The sequence below is a fragment of the Cupressus sempervirens genome, chromosome 7, assembly GCF_028749045.1.
Source record: "Cupressus sempervirens isolate cs-2001-9-10 chromosome 7, ASM2874904v1, whole genome shotgun sequence".
Lineage (NCBI taxonomy): Eukaryota > Viridiplantae > Streptophyta > Pinopsida > Cupressales > Cupressaceae > Cupressus > Cupressus sempervirens.
In genome coordinates, this window is record NC_143124.1 from 420,780,486 (window position 1) to 420,798,104 (window position 17,619).

The window sequence follows — 17,619 nt, forward strand, 5'->3', positions numbered from 1 at the left end:
AGTGGTATTTGAGAACATGCACTGTACTATCTATGATAAGAATCAAAAAAATAAAGTGATTACAGTTGTTCCTATGACAAAGAATAGTATGTTTCCTTTGAAGTTTGGTCAAAATGATAATCAGCTTGTCAATATGGCTTATGAGGATAAAAGTTGGTTGTGGCATCTCAGGTATGGCCATTTAAATTTTAATAATTTGAAAAATCTAACATTAAATGCATTAGTTCTTGGATTGCCTAAGGTTGAAGAGCATAAATAGATTTGTGAAGGGTGTGCAAAAGGGAAACATTCAAGGGAATCATTTCCAAAAGGCAATGCATGGCGGGCCCAATACCCACTTCAACTTATTCATTCAGATATTTGTGGTCCAATGCAAACAAAAGGTTTGGGTAAGTCGTCATATTTCATTACTTTTGTTGATGATTACTCACGCATGTGTTGGGTATATTTTTTGAAGACTAAAGATGAAGCCTTTGATACATTCAAGAAGTTTAAAGCTCGTGTAGAGAATGAGAAAGGGAACACAATAAGATGTTTGAGAACAGATCGAGGAGGAGAATTTTGCTCAAACAATTTTCAGAATTTTTGTGAGATGAATGGCATCAAAAGACAACTCACAACTGCATACACACCCCAACAGAATGGAGTGGCTGAAAGGAAGAATCGTACAGTGGTAGAAATGGCAAGGAGCATGTTACAAACCAAGGGTTTGAACAATTCTTATTGGGCTGATTCAGTTGCTACAGCCGTATATATTCTCAACAGGAGTCCTACAAGTGCCCTCCACAAGATGACTCCATATGAAGCATGGTATGAGAAAAAGCCTAATGTAAATCATTTTAAAGTTTTTGGTTGTTTGGCTTATGTTCACATCCCTGATCAGAATAGGCAAAAGCTAGATGCTAAAAGTGAATCATGTATTTTTGTGGGCTATAGTGAAGAAAGAAAAGCTTATAGATTATTCAATCCTATTACTAATAAGATTGTTGTTTCAAGAGATGTGATTTTTGATGAAGGGGAAGTTTATGATCATCAAAAACATGTTGGAAAGCCAAAATCAGTTTTGGATGATGATGATATTGCTGATAATGATAATGAGCAGCCAGCTAATGGTTCTATTTCAAGATCACCAAGCCCACCAAAAAACCCCTCACCAATACCAAGAGCAAGTCCATCCTCTAGTCCTCCAAGGAAGGTAAGAAGATTGAGTCATATTTATGAGAGGTGTCAAAATCAAGCACATGAAGAAGATCCAATAGGTGAGACAGTAAAGTTTTTATTACTTGCTAAAGCTGATTTTGAGCCATCATGTTTTGACGATGCATGTGCTAATGAGGTTTGGATGCAAGCAATGAATGAAGAGATGGATTCCATTGATAGGAATGAAACATGGGAGCTTGTAGATCTTCCACATAAGAAGAAGAAGATTGGCACAAAATGGGTCTATAAGACCAAGTATAATAGTGATGGCAGTGTTGAAAGACATAAGGCAAGATTGGTTGCTAAAGGTTTCACTCAAAGGTATGGCATTGATTATGAAGAAACTTTTGCACCAGTAGCAAGACAAGAAACTATTAGGATTCTAATCTCTCTTCCAGCTCAAAAAGAATGGAGTATTCATCACATGGATGTGAAAAGTGCTTTCTTGAATGGGTACTTAGAAGAAGAGGTATATGTGGGACAGCCACAAGGTTTTGAGATTCAAGGCAAAGAAGATTATGTCTACAAGTTGAAGAAGGCTTTGTATGGCCTCAAGAAAGCACCGCATGCATGGTATGCAAGAATTGATGGATATTTTCAGTAGAATGGCTTTCAAAGAAGTAAGAGTGAACCTACCCTTTACTACAAACAAGAAGGTAATGATATTCTCATTGTGAGTTTGTGTGTTGATGATTTGTTATATATGGGTAGTAGTTCAAAGATGAAAGATGAATTTAAAGTTGCTATGATGAATGAGTTTGAGATGAAAGATTTAGGTCTCATGAAGTACTTTCTTGGCATGGAGGTTTATCAAGGTAAAGATGACATTTTTATTTGTCAAGAAAAGTATGCAAAAGATATGTTGAAAATTTTTGATATGGCTGATTGTAAACCTCTTTCCACTCCAATTGCTCATGGAGTTACATTATGTAGAGATGATGGTGCTAAAATTGTTGATGAGACATTATACAGGAGCATTGTGGGGAGTTTGATGTTTTTAACTCACACAAGGCCTAATATTGCTTATTCAGTTTCATTGGTTTCAAGGTAAATGGAAAATCTATCAGAGGAACATATGAAGGCAGCCAAGAGAATTTTGAGGTAGGTGAAAAGCACGGTAGATTTTGGCATTCACTATTCTTCTAATAAGTTTTAGCTTGTTGGCTTTAGTGATTCAGATTGGGGAGGTTGTTTGGATGACCAAAAATCTACATCTAGTAATTGTTTTTCTTTGGGTTCTGGTTTAATTACATGGAGTTCAAAGAAGCAAAGTATGGTTGCTTTCTCTTCTACAAAAGCAGAATATGTTGCGGTCACTTCAGCTGGCACACAAGCTTTATGGCTTAGAAAGCTTCTTGAAGAAATTGGAGAGATACAGGTTCAGCCTACTGTGAGTTTTTGTGACAACATAAGTGCCATTAAATTGGCCAAGAATCCGGTTCATCACAGTAGGACCAAACACTTTGATCTTAAACAACATTTTATTAGAGATTTGGTACAAAATAAAGTGGTTGAGTTGAAGTACATCAGCACAAAGGAGCAAATTGTAGACATCTTCACAAAGGTAGTTACAAAAGATCAGTTTTTGATACTCAGAGATCAGATTGTGAGTCCTCTCAGCATCAAGGGGGAGTATGAAGATTGATACTGAGATCTTCAATTCAAACTCCAGCTCCACCGCTCCATTTCCACCATTCTATGAATAATTTCTAGAATACTTCAGTTTAGGAGTAGTTTAAACAAGAAGCATGCTGTACATATGGCATGCATTAGATGATATTTTTGAATGCATTTTAGTTTAGTCTTAGTTACTTCTTCTCCCATCCTTAATCATAGGCATCGAATAATGCTAAAACTACTGTCAGAACTCCTAATCTATATTTTGATCTATGTGTTAGGGATTAGTTTTAACAATTTTTATTTGAATAAATGTATTGGCTGAATAGCAATTTGTAGTTGGAATAATATATCAGTTTTTTTCTCTGCAGTAAAACAGAGCCTTCCTTGTTTTGAATATTATCATTTTTTTTTATTATGTTGCTGCTGTTGTTTGAATCCTACACAGCTGTAAGCCCAAATCAACAACGTCCATTTTGAGAAAACGAGCACAGGCCATGGCAGCAAAGGGACTGAGGTGAGAGAAGTAATTGCAGTTAAACATGCACGAGGGACGTCTTGTAGGCTGTGCATATGATAGGTAGCAGATGGGTTTTCATTTTCGAGGACTTTATAGAAACCAAATTTAAAAGACTACCAGGAAAGTCATCCGGAACCAATAGAAATAGAGGGAAAATCAAATTGAAAAATAATGGTAAATTGAAATGCATGGCCGAGGAGGATTTTAGTGGGATAGTTTTAACATTCGCTGCAGTCTCGAGACAACTACTAATTGAAAATTGCAATGAAAACATTAGTCCCCGCCTATGGGCGGGAGGGACTAACAATCACTAAAACTTTCCAAAATTTGTGTTTATGAATCTTAATCATCTCTCCTTTAAACATGACACATATTATGTAGAATAGTAAAGATCTAAAGAAACTCCACTCAAAAAAGGTTGTTTGAGATTTCATCAAAACTCATAAGCCTCATATTACAATATTTTTCAAAAGAAATTAATTTTATGGAGTTGTTGACTATGTTTATTTTTGTGTGGGAAAGTGGTTGGTGCCAATATGTGGCTATCAAAATTTAATAAAATGGAATAGCTTGTTTGTTGGACCTTTGGTAGATTACACCATCCTATTGGTTAATAGTATGCATTGTTTGTTTTTGTTAAGTATATGTCATCAAATTTTGATATCTAATGTTTATATGTCAATCTTGTGGAGATTTGACTAACTGCAAGCTTTTATATATTTTGAATAATAGAATAGTACAGTTCTTCTTCCATTTTCAATAGTTTAGGTAGGATTATGTTCATAGTTAGATTGGGAAAAAATGTATAACTTTAAGTTTAATTATGTGTACTATTATGATTTTGATCATTAGTCTATTATATTTTTCATATCTTTTTTAATAAATATAAATAATATAAACAATAAATTGGTTTTAATAACCATCTAAAATATATTGTATAACATGTTATTCAATGAAAAATCAAATGAGTTATTTTATTTTAATTCACTTTCATGTATGTCACTTTGAATTAAATTTACATATATTGAAGGGGATCCACTAAGAAAGCATTAAAAGATATATACAAATGTACATATAATTATATTTCATGGTCATTAGTTTATGAGATACATATAGTGTGCAATACTTTATATTTATTGAGAGTTATAAATAGTTGAATATTTTCAATTGTTCATACGTTCTTGAAGAACATGAACTCCTATATACCTGCACATCATGTATGCATAAAAGATGTCATTAGTATAACACAAAGTAATTATTAAAAGCTAATATAACCTACTAAAGATAATATTTACCTTCCAAGCATCATGGTAGTGGATTGTGGATTTGTTCCAGGACTATCCTTGAAAATTGAATTGTCCACAATCCTTAGTTTGTCAACACCTTTTACATTATGTTTTTTGTCGATAACCAAATCAATTTGACACCCTCCATGATAGTGCCAAAACGTTGCTAGTGTATCTCTACAAAACTTTGTAAAGGCTTTGTTATCTGATTGATTTTGAGGTAATGTTGACCCAATGAATCGAAGGATACTAGAGTTCCTACTACCTTTAAATGCAAATTCTTGAATATAGGTTGTTTTGCTAAGATTTGACAGCACCTTCACACCAAACATACATTCTTGTAGATCATAAGGATGGGAATAATAATTATACCTTACTAAAGGACTATCTTGAGGATTTGTAGTTCTAAGTCGTAGTTCTCCCCTTGATAGAGGAAAAGCTACCTTGATAGCAATAATGCCTAGATATTCATAGGTTGTGGCATTTTCTTGTAAGAAATAACTAGCAGGCTCAATATACACTTGTGAGTTGTCTACTATACCTACTACTTGTAGCTGGGCAAAATCAAGTGCTTTTGGGGATTCAATGGTAAATGTTGCACGTGGTGGATCCTGAATCCCTTTTCCTACAAAATTTGAATCTAGTAGTGTGGTGATATTTAATTCTCTGAGTTGTTGTGGTGGGCCAATTCCACTTAGGAGGAGAAGTTGGGGACTGCCTATACTTCCTGCACACAAAATTACCTCACTCCAATGGAACAATTGATTGAGGAATACTTGATAAGATAGACTATCAACACTATTCATAAAATTGACTCCAATAGCCTTCAATTTTCCTGCATCATATGATTAAATAAATGATTTTAAAAATTCATAAATAAAAATCAAATATAAACAAAGAAAATTATTACATCAAACCTCCTATCCTATTTGAACCAATCTATCTAATAAAAGAGAAATTCAAAATTATTTGAAAATTTTCAATCATATAGAATTGGTCTATTTCTAGATAATATATAGGTTAATCCAAAGCCTACAAATAACTAGCCATAACTAGCCACTATATTAAGGATAGCATAAAGGCCACTTAAAGCTTCTATTTGAAAAATGAGTAGAACATGAAAATGTACCTGACAAGGAATCAAAGAGTAGTCTATTGGCTGTAGCATTGAGAAGAACTACAATGTTATCTGGATTTGCATACTTGAGAAGATCTGCAGCAGTATGTCTCCTTCCACTGTTGTCAAAGGATGATGCACCAATCTTGGTGCCCTCCAAATGATCCAAAGTATACCCATTGTAAGGTAGCACTCCAGCTTCAACAAGCCCATCCTTCACAGCAGAATTCCAAAGAAAAAGCTTGTTTGGTTTGAAGGCATTCATCTTCTCCACCCATTCATAGGACTCATTTACAAGCTTCTCATCCCACCCCATCTTTCGAATATATTCAAGGCTTGCCCTGCTGTAGAACCCCGCATTGATGGTTGATCCACCTCCCAAAACTCTTCCTCTTACCAACTGCACTCCATCTTCTGAGACAAACCGCTGAGCAACATAAGGGAACTCACTGGCATTACCAAGGATCTTGAAAAAGCCTTTATTGTCCTCAGTGTCTGGATTTCCATAGGGAGAATCTCCCCTTTCAAGTAGCAAAACAGAGTAATGTTGTGAGAGAGTTGCAGCCAGAGGACAACCTGCTGTACCTCCTCCAACAACAATGTAATCATATGTTCTTGAAGCCACGATTTCAGCATCAAATGTCATAAAAGGATATGGGTATTCTGCAAACACCAAACATTAAGTGTTAGAGGGGATGGGAGAACCATTATAGCTTAAATTTGTCAATAGATCTATTTCTTTTCAATCTATTTCTTTTCAACTTAATGATATTATATTCATACTTCTGGGTAAGATTGTGTGTAAGTTTTTTCATATTCAATGATCCATCTTTGATCATCCAATATATTGATGTTAAAAAACTCACACACAATCTTATCCATAAGCATGAATATAATTTCATGAATTGTAGAAATCTGGTATTATTAACTTAATGATACTTGTTCGAAATAAAATACTGACCTAAATTCTCCGTGGCTGCTGAACACTTTAGCTGCTGGTGATTGCTAAGAATTAGCAGACAATATATTAAAAAGAATAGATTCTCCATGCCCACAAAGCGATTCAAATCCCTCTTGAGATCTAAAATTAAAATCATACTTAGCTCCTCCTATATGTTTGTGACTGAGGAACTCTTTTAGAAAATTTATAGATGAGCACCAAGTATAATCGTTTCTTTGCATTCGTAATCTGACCTAATCAATGAGAGTATTGCAATTGACTTCCTACCCAATCGATTTCACTTTCTCATCTCCTAACCTTGTACGATTCAGCAAGATTATGCTACTTATGTTGGCATTGTACGACGTCGAAGTTGAAACTGAGCTTGACATATTAGTTTTTGATGTTAATGTACATGCTTCCCATATTAGTTTTTGAAATTGATTTGTCCAATAAAGGAACGTTAGTTGTGATATTATCTCATTTGTTTAGGTTGTATAAACTTGTATTTGGAAATACAGATTTACACTTGGAAGATAATCTTCAAAGTTGATATGTAACCAAACGCAAGCTGTTGAAAGATTGTAAAATCTCATATTGTGGTTGACAATCTGAGAAGGTAGTGTTCTTTACGGAACAAACATTGAAGGCGTTATCTTCCACAATACGGGAGGTAACAGGAGATGTGGAATACGATCTTTCCAGAGGCAAAAGATGAAAGGTCACACATCCCACCCTATTTTTCTTTAAGAATATTTTCTAATCAATATTATTTGATTAATAAAATGGTATATAATGAAAAAGAAATTGGGAAGTAAATATATTTATAAATTATGTATAAATAGGATTAAGATCAATAAAATTTAGATATTTGTAGTCAAATTAATAGAAAAAGGATACTTATTACCCAAAAAAAATCAAATATTTTTAGGGATAAAATCATAAATCAGCTTTGTTCAACAAGAGTGTATTATAATTAAAGAGGGTTATTTGAGGAGTATCAATTATGGATTAGAGAAATGACCAATCTTGAGTGGAAAACCTTCTTGACTCAAGCCATTCAAGAGCACTATCATGCTTAAAGGAAAGATGCAAAGGGTGGACTAGAAGGTTGTGATCATCCCCATGTGTAAAATTGTGTTTCTAAATGAGGGGATAATCTATGGGACCAATGAGAGAGGGATCAACTATCACATCTAGGAAGCTAGTTGCGCCCACTCTTCAATTCTTAATGAAAGATAGTACTTTTGGATGCAAAATATTTCCTCACATTTCATTCATTGTAATTCAATTTTCGAAATGCTAATGAATTAAAATAATTGTTGCTAATTGTTTCTGATTTTTTATATGACTTCTTATTGCATGTTTTGGAATATCCCTAGCCACATTGCTCCTAGTGTTATAGAGTGAGCTTCAAAGTCAATTAAAGATGTAAAAAATAATGATATTTTTTAAGTAGGGTTTTGTTGTGGGTGGTGCACAAGAATGTAATTGATTTCATGCCTCTAAAGAAAATTTAACATTTTCGTCATCATTTTTGTCTTTTTTGATTTTCATATATATTGCAAATATATTAGTTGATGAAGGGTGCTCCCCTTAATACCATAAACCCATAACAAAAATAAAGAAACAACAACAAATGTGAGAACAAAATATAGACTTCTTATTATCATTGCAAATGTGAAATTACAAAATCTACAAGTACAATATGCTAACCCACATGGGAATCTTCATTACAATAATCTATAAGACAATGTTGCAAACTATCATACAGAGTTGTCCTAGACAATGTTCGGGTCTTTCTTAAATAGGCACTTTTATGTCACCCAGGAAGGTTCTAGACAGTGAAACTAAATACCTACGGCCAATAGAACCTAACAATAGATATAGAGTCGGCCAAATACATCTTTGACAATTATTTTAGAAATTTTAGGTAGCCCAACTTTGGAAGGCCATAACTATCGAACCATTGCTTTAATTGGCTTTTACAACCACTTTTCAAAAATGTCAACTCTTCATTTATAGGCCTAAGATTAGGCAAGCACCCTTCTATTGAGTTTTCAAACCTTATCTGGGCACTCTAATGCCTCCAATAGTGAGCCTGAAGATTTTTCTCCTAAATTTTCCACTGAAAATCTGCAATAACTTCTTTGATACTTAAGCTGGAGCAATAAAATTTTTATGGTAGGCTTATAACTCTAAAATGAACATTCATGTAGAAAACGAGATTATTTTGAGCTTTTATGACAAACTTACTAAAAATAGCAAGTTCCTAGAAATAGCAACCCCCTGTCTACTAGTCCTTATTAAAATAGAAAAGATTGAAAATAAAATATTTTTGGGTGATGCAAGATTTCTCTTACACCCAAGATATTCCTACATCATTAACACTACCATAATGTTTGGTGTGTGTTTTCTAAATAAAAACAATCTCTTGTTTATATTGAGAATAAACCATGAAGACACATGTCCCTTCATAGGACATGTCTATTCATTATTAGATGATTAATACAATAATAAATTTAATCATTTAGATTTGTATATATATATATCATTATATTAATTTATCTCATATACTTATATCTCAATTATATATCATATAATTAATTATAAATAGGTTTATTTGACACAAGTTATGAAACATTAACACTCCCTCTTAGCTAGAGAAGATAAATACAAGATAGATATTAGACTAATGGTAATATTAGGAATGACAAATTTTAAAAATATCTTTGATAATAAGATATCCACCATTTCGATATCATGAGTATTGGCCTCCCAGAATATCAACATGTGATATTCACCAGATACTCAAAAAAGGTTGATATCACATCTAATATCATGAGTATTGGTCTCCAAAATATCAACAAATGATATTCACCAAATTCTCTTTGAGTAATGGCCTTCCATAAATTTTAAGATGCAAGATATTCATCAAATATTGTGAGTAATGGTCTTCAAGAACATGAGGTCACATGATATTCACCAAATACTATGTGTAATGACCCTCCATAATATCAATTTGCATAACATTCACCATGTACTATCAAAAATGTTTATAAGGTATGTGCACATGCGTTCCCATAGTACTTCCCATATAAAAATCTACCATGCAAAGTATAATCTATCATGATTGACATAGACATCGTAAGATATCCATCATAACATAAATTTAAGTTATTGTAAGATTGCTACCTTTCAATAACCTCTACAAATAAAAGTGATGATAAATTGAAAGTTGTCACTTCCTCATAATCTACATAGGGAATAGGCCCATTAAAGTCATATAGTCACACATAAGGACTTACAAACTCCCTCTAAATATCAATCATCTATGCTCCTCATACAATGATGCTTCTGATGGAGTTTCAAACTCTCTCTAAATCTAATATCAACCCCCTTTTACCTATGAAGAAATATAAGACTCCCTTTGAATATAAAATTATTCTCTTTAAATAATTTTCTTCATCCATTGATATTGCGATTGCAAGCATCAAAATTTTCTCCCTTCTTAATCTATCCTAAAGATATTTCATTTGAAGAGATTACAAATATTTGATAGAAACAAGCTATTCCAAAGGGAAATATCAATGCTACAAGCATATATAATTCAATATTCTACAATAAATTCATGATCAATATTCAAGGGAATAATCATAAAAATATTTCTCCTATAGTCAAAGGTTAATGTCATCCACATGGAAAATTTATCAATTTTGGTATCATTTTTGTCTTTGTTGATTTTCAGATATGTTGCAAATATATTAATGCTTCCATAATGTTTGGCATGTACTTTCCAAATAACAACGATCTCACATAATTATATATAGGTTTATCTAAAAGAAGCTATGAAACATCATTTGTCTTTGACACAATAAGGCAGTTTAAGATCATTTCATGTTTGTTTGGATCAATGGGACTCATTGGTAATCAATGTAGATGTTTGGATCAAATGTTGTAAACATGTGCGAAAAACATATAAAAGTTATCATGTAAAAGCTATCAATATTGTTAAAATATAACCGAAACTTGCAAATATTAGTGTTAGCATAAACAAAGGAGCTACTAGTTGTTAAAAAATTATAAATGAATTTAATATGATAAATATGTAATTACAACTCAATTTTGGGGGTTGTAGAGGGTTGGAGATTGTGAAGAGGAAGAAACCCTTCTTTTTGTGCATTATTTCCAAAGTTCTCTAATGTTACCAAATGTTCTCTTGATTTGTATGAGTTTTATTTTTTATATAATAATGGAGTAAGTGCACAAAGATGTGGTTTCTAGACTTCAAAAATTCACCACTTTTTTTTTTAAATCAACATTTTCTAAACTTCAACTAGAAATTGAGGATAGTTAAACTCAAAATTTTAAGATATGAAAAAAATAAAAGTAGTATTTCTCTTAATCTAGTTTCTAAACTAGTAAATTTTTTGTTAAGTGGTTGAGTTTAAGACCCTCAAAAATGGGTAGCACATAGAGTGGTACTATTTTTCAAAAAAAAAAATAATAACTCTTTCAAGTGTGCTCCCCCTAAAATCTTAACTTTTTTTTTTGAAATTAGTTAATTGCTTTAGTCACAATTTACCAAATACAAGATAGTTTGGCTTGGATTTTTTGCTATTTTTTTTAAATGTATATTTGATTTTTTATGAATTTCATAAGTGGACACATCTTAAAAATGTAAAATATTTGTGTGTGCCACATAGAAATCATTAAAAACTAATTAAAACTCAAAAAAAAATTAGTGTGTAGAATGGACTCTAGTTTCTAAAAACTAACATGTTGTAGAATTCAATGAACAAGACAAAATCTAACACCTAAATACTACACATTGGTTTTGACAAAAAATGGACATATATTCAAAATAAATTGTAGTTAAAAGACTTAAGATAGTCTAAATTCTAAATAAATTATATGATTAGATAGTTAACAAAGAGATCTAAAATATAATGCAACTTGATTTTATGGATATTGAACTATGAAGAAACCTAATGGATAGCACAGACAAAAAGTTATGCATTTTTGGTACACTTATTTGAAAATATGTCTTAGGCATGTTTGAATCCACCACACCTTTGAGCTACATCTCTAAGGAAAATCAAAGTCTTGGGCTTGGTGAATCATTATAAAGAACACCTACACTAAAGTGATAACACACTATCAAAATGTACTAGTTCAAATAGTGTGCATATGCTATAGTGAGTACTCCCTATGGGGAACAAATAAAGACTAGAAAATCCTACTAAATAGGGTACACTCATGCCAACTTGAGCATTGGGATTATATACATCAAATGCAACATTGAATTATAAGTCGCATACCAATTCTAGCATTAGGATCATATACATTAAATGCAACATTTAAGTATAAGTTGCATAGCAATGTGAGCATTAGGATATTCATTTATTATACTTAAGTTACATGTTATGTATACACTTTCATTATGTTTGAGAGTGGTTTCAGCTTCATAGGAGTTAAGACAAGGGTTCTATATTTAAAAAAAAAACAAAAATAAAAAAATAGAAATAACCAAACTTTAGGAATTATCACTTCATCTTTAGCATGATGTTTAATGGACTATCAAGATTATAATCTTGAGCCCTTGATTTAAGAATGAGCATTTTAGGTTTTTTTTCTCATTGTATTGTTATCCTCTCTCTCTCTCTCTCTCTCTCTCTCTCTCTCTCTCTCTCTCTCTCTCTCTCTCTCTCCCCTTCTTACCTTAGTACACCTCACTATATATCTTATGGTTCATAAAGGCTCCAAAGATGGAATGAGGGATCCTATGACCCATTACCATAAACTAATGTATAGTAAGTGGTCTCAGTGTTATTAAAACATATTAATGTGTCTTATAACCCCTTAAGATCACATGGGGCTCCTTAAAAAAAATGTATGGCAAGGGGTCTTGAGCCATACTAGGATACATTAATTTTTTATATGATCTCTTCTAACTGCTAGCATTAATTAGTGTATTGTAAGGGATTACAAGGGGTCTTAATGGCTTCTACAACACAATGATGTGTCTTAGAACCCCTTAAGATCCCTTATGACACCTTATAACTCATTTCCTTGCATTAGACTAATAAGAACCCACTATATTAGAGAAAGTGGTGATAATAGGTCATAAGGGGTCTTAAGATACATTAGTCTATCATATATCTCCTTATAACATTGTAGGGTTGCTTATAAATCAATACATATTAAGGGGTCCTTAGGGGTCCTAGGATACATTAATGTATTATAATCTCCCTTAGTCCCCCTAACATGTATGGTAAGGGTCCTCAAGGGGTCTTTGAACACATTAATAATTCTTAAACTCCCTTAAGACTCTTTAGGACTAATTAAGAATACTTACCATGTATTAGTGTATGATATATGGTCCTAAGGGTTATAAGGGATCTTTGGACATGTTAATGTACTATATGAATACTTAAGACCCCTTACCAGCTGATGTATGGTAACATTTATTAAGGGGTAGTAAGGTTTCATATGACACATTAATATGTTATAACCCACTAGGGCCCATTAGCACACTTTTGGACCCACTAAGGCCCATTAGGAGACTTTCAAACCCATTAGGACACTTCTAAGATCTCAAGCAATTATAGGGCACATTGAAATCTTATAATAACCCTTGGATAAAGGTACAAAGTTTTGTCACCTTTCAAGATGACTTATTAGAATGACTAAATTTGACTATTTCTATCTAAAAGTGAATTTTGTTCAAACATATGATCTAGATAAATTCATTCTAGCTAATTTATATATGATCTCCCACTTTTCCAATTGGAGATGTTTACTAAATGCATGTTTTATACTAGTTTGTATCCAATTACTAAAGAAATTTAATTATTTTCAAAAATAGACATTTCAATAACTCTTATTGTTTTTCATGATTTTTTTTAATAATTGATAAACACCATTTTATAGATCTCAAAGTCAAGAATATTCTCATATAGAGTTTATAGTATTTTAATTAGATATAACATGTTATAATTAAAAAATTCTACAAATATGTATTTTAACACTCAAAAAGATGTTGATTTTGAGAAAGAAAAAAATATTGAATAGTTTTTATTCTATTCAAAGTATATTTGTTTTAAAAAATGTGGTGGGAGATGAAAACTATCAATTTCACACGAGTTGAAATTTGAATCATTACAAAAGAGAAAATATAGGTCTAAAGTCAACTTTTATTTTTGAATGTTCTAGATATATATGTTATGTATAACATACTCTTAGATCAAAGGGAAATAAGTTTCTTTCCATATAGTTTTGCAGTGGGAACTAGACCCCTAATTTTCATCTTTTTAGGTAACTTAAAGATTGTCTATAAAAATTATGAAAATATATCAATTCTTATTCCAAAGAATTGTTAAAAATTATAATAGTAAACATTATCAATTTCTACATATTACATTAGTTTACTTCATTTTTAAATTCTAAATAATAATACCAATTTTATATTATTGAAAGTGAACAATTATACTTTTTTTAGCCTTTTCCTTTATAAAAGGGTGACACAGGTTTATGTTTTTACCCACTTATGACCCATTACCATACATTATTTTATGGTAAGGGGTCATAAGATCCCTCATGAGATCTTTGGAGCCTTTATGAACCATAAGATATATAGTAAGGTTTACTAAGGTAAAGAGGCAGGGGGATCGGGAGGTACACACACACACACAAACAATTGTAAAATGGTAATGGTTAAATCAAGGGCTCAAGATTATAATTAATACTTAAAATTTGGTTGGACCCACTCTTGGATGACTCTCCTTCTTTAGCAGATTAAGAGTGCTTCATATGTCCTAGACTAGAAGTATCACTAGATGACCTCGGTGATCTCATCAGTTCTCAAAAGTACATTATAGCTTCACTAGGTTTTTCATCCTCTCGAGAAGTTTTTCTTAAATCTTAACTCATTGCTCCAATGGTCACTTTACGATTTCAGATTTGTAATTCCATGTCATTTATATTTAGATCCTGATTTGCAAGTAACAATTGATTCATCATGTAAAACTGATTTTTTGTAATCTTTTGCACATCAAAAAAACTTTTCTCAAGGCTAGTATCCATTTGTCTCTTTCCTTCTTTATTCATGGATTTTTCTTCTTTAGATCTCTTCTTTTTTTATGTCTCTTCACACAATTTTACTGATTGGATTTCATGTTTTTTGTTCAATCCTATGACTTCTTCACTTAGAATCTAGTTGTTCTCTAGTAGGTATTTTATTACTACATCATTTTCACTATAATTTCCATTGTTAAGAAGTTCTTTGGTATATGATTCCTAATAAAGTGTGTCATTATGTTAAATGGTCATATATTTCATTTTCTTTAAGGATTTCCTTAACTCCTCTTTTGTTGCTTCAAGTTATTGTAGTATGATCTAGATGACAATCATCTAATTCTCAATAATCTTTCCCATTTTGTAAGCCTCCATCTCTAAGATCTGAAATCTCAAGTTATTAGACTTCTTTTAAGAGAACTCTAATTTGATAACAATTGTTGGTATTCTTATTAAGAAGCAAGATACTAAGAGGAAGGGAGGGGTGAATCAAGATCTATAAAACTTTAACTCCAAACAAAATAATAGATTAACTTTCATTTCTAATTCATCTCATATCTTAGACCATATACCAAATGATGGGGCTAAAAAATGAAGCCCTATTTTCAAGTACCATTTTAAATTTTGAGTCAAATTTATAAGCCTCCATCTCCAAGTTCTAAAATCTCAAGTTGTTAGACTTCTTTTTAGAGAACTCTACTCTGATACCAATTTTTAGAAGTCTTATTAAGAAACAAGATACTAAGGGGGGAGGGGTGAATCAGGATCTATAAAACTTTAACTCATTAAAAAAATAGATGAATTTCATTAACTCGTAATTCATCTCATATCTTAGATCACATACCATATTATGGGACTCAAAATTGAAGCCATGATTTTGAATACCATTTTACATTTTGAGGCAAAGTGAGCCCCTATAAGAGCTTTTCATGCATGTGTACCCAACTGTCACTTTGAGGCCTATAAAGTGTTTTATGTTTCTAAAATATTTCATTAATCATATTTATTCATCCCATGATAATAAATTTCCCTTTTGTATCATTATGTGAAATTTCATTTTGAGCATTGCTCAAATCTACATTTCCGCTAAGTGTCAAACAACGACAGAAGCCTAGATTGCAATTGAATATCTTGCACCTAGTTAAGTTTCATGATCCACCACTTTGGGAGTGTTTAATATACATATAATAGAGCCTATGTTTCATATTTCAAGTCATTTTGATATGTATTGGCTAGATTTTTAATCCCTCAAATTTGGTTTTTTATTGTTGTCGTGTTGATGTATATTTCTTAGAATTCTGAGAACCCTATTTGACCAATTATATATTTGACCCAGTTGAATGAAATGATAAAAATAATTTTTCATTTCATTATAGGGTTCATATACATTCTATGTTTCATATTTGAGCTTATGATGAATCTATTTGACTAGTTTTCAAACGCAATTCCAAATGCAATTTGTAAAGTTTGACTGGTGTCTAAAAGTGCAGATTGATTGGTAACCCTTTTTGAGATGTCATAACTCTAAATCGTTGAAAAATTAAACCAAATAGATTATACTACTATATTATACTTTGAGAATACTTCAAGTCTAGTATTATTCAAGTTTTAATGAGTCATTTTGCACACTTTCCCAAGTCCATTCCAGTTGTGAAAATAATTGTTCTACCAATATTATAGTTCTACAATTCTGAGTGTCTAACTTTGAACACATGACAAATGTGCTAATTTATTCAACATGAGCCCAAATAATATATTTATACTTCCTTATGCAACTAAAATAATTCCCTAGTTTCCATTTCCCCAAGTGTCTATTTGACTTGTTTCCAAAGCCAAAATCGAACACACTTTATTATTTTTTGACATGTTTGTTTGTAGGCATTTTTGAGTGAGCAACTTTAAAAGTCAATATATTTTCACTTTGATTTTTTCCATGTGATGAAATCTAATAGGGTAAATTTCTGTGCACTAGAGCACATGAATACAAATTTTCATGGTTAGATGTTTTAGTTAGTTTTTAAAGCCAGATCTAGAGGCTTCCTGACAAGAAATCACAACTTGAAAAAAGGGAGAAAATTAAGTTTTTAAATGATGTAACAATGATTGATTTATGTGGGCATATATGTGGGCCCCCATATATACTCAAATAAATATACGAAAATAGATTGGTTAAAGAAAATAATCACCTTTCCATACTTAATATTTTGGAAAGTCACAATTTATAAAAGGTCACAATATTTACCTTGGTTCAAAAATATAACCTCAAGGTAATCATAAAATCATGGGGCAAGAAAAGATCTCCCCATTTTTCGCATACTATGCCTTCAAGATTGGAAGTGATTCAAAAAGAATTTTTTTTTTTGAATTAAAACATTAAGAAAGATATAACTAAAAAAAACTTAGTAATTAATAATAGAGGTCAGATCTGGCAGATAAGAATATACTAAAAAGAGTTAAGAAACTTTTCTAAAAAAAGTTTGAATAAAAGCTTGTAATGTGTAAGAGAGATTTAAAATAGAATATTGCACTTGTCTGACAATGAATGATTACCTGCCAAAAATAGGTTGACAAGAGGCAATGAGAAAAGAAAAAGATGCCTCTGTCAGAGCTCAAGAAGGAAAAAAGAATCTTGCATGCTAAAAAAAAGGTTACTAGGAATAGTAGAGATATGTCATAGCATAGCATACTGACAAAAGGTGAGTGAGCAGCAATTAATCTGATTCTACTTTTAAAAATTCTCACCATAATTCTCACCATAACAAGCAATCATCTAAACAAAAACCTGAAAATAAAAGACCAACAACTGCAGATTGAGGGGAAAAAAAATTATATGAGGCTATACCAGGAAAAGGCAGAGTACTTC

At 31.8% G+C, this 17,619-nt stretch overlaps 1 protein-coding gene across 1 annotated transcript; it reads right to left on the reverse strand.

Annotated features, from left to right (window-relative positions):
- Positions 1-4,398: 4,398 nt before the first annotated feature.
- LOC149547331 ((R)-mandelonitrile lyase-like) lies at positions 4,399-6,844 on the reverse strand. The gene is made up of 4 exons (XM_089794728.1): positions 6,702-6,844; positions 5,753-6,403; positions 4,633-5,458; positions 4,399-4,543 (listed from the first exon to the last, which is right to left on the reverse strand). The coding sequence occupies exons 1-4, from the start codon at positions 6,835-6,837 to the stop codon at positions 4,501-4,503; spliced, it is 1,656 nt and encodes a 551-aa protein (XP_089650854.1). The 5' UTR covers positions 6,838-6,844; the 3' UTR covers positions 4,399-4,500.
- Positions 6,845-17,619: the final 10,775 nt, after the last annotated feature.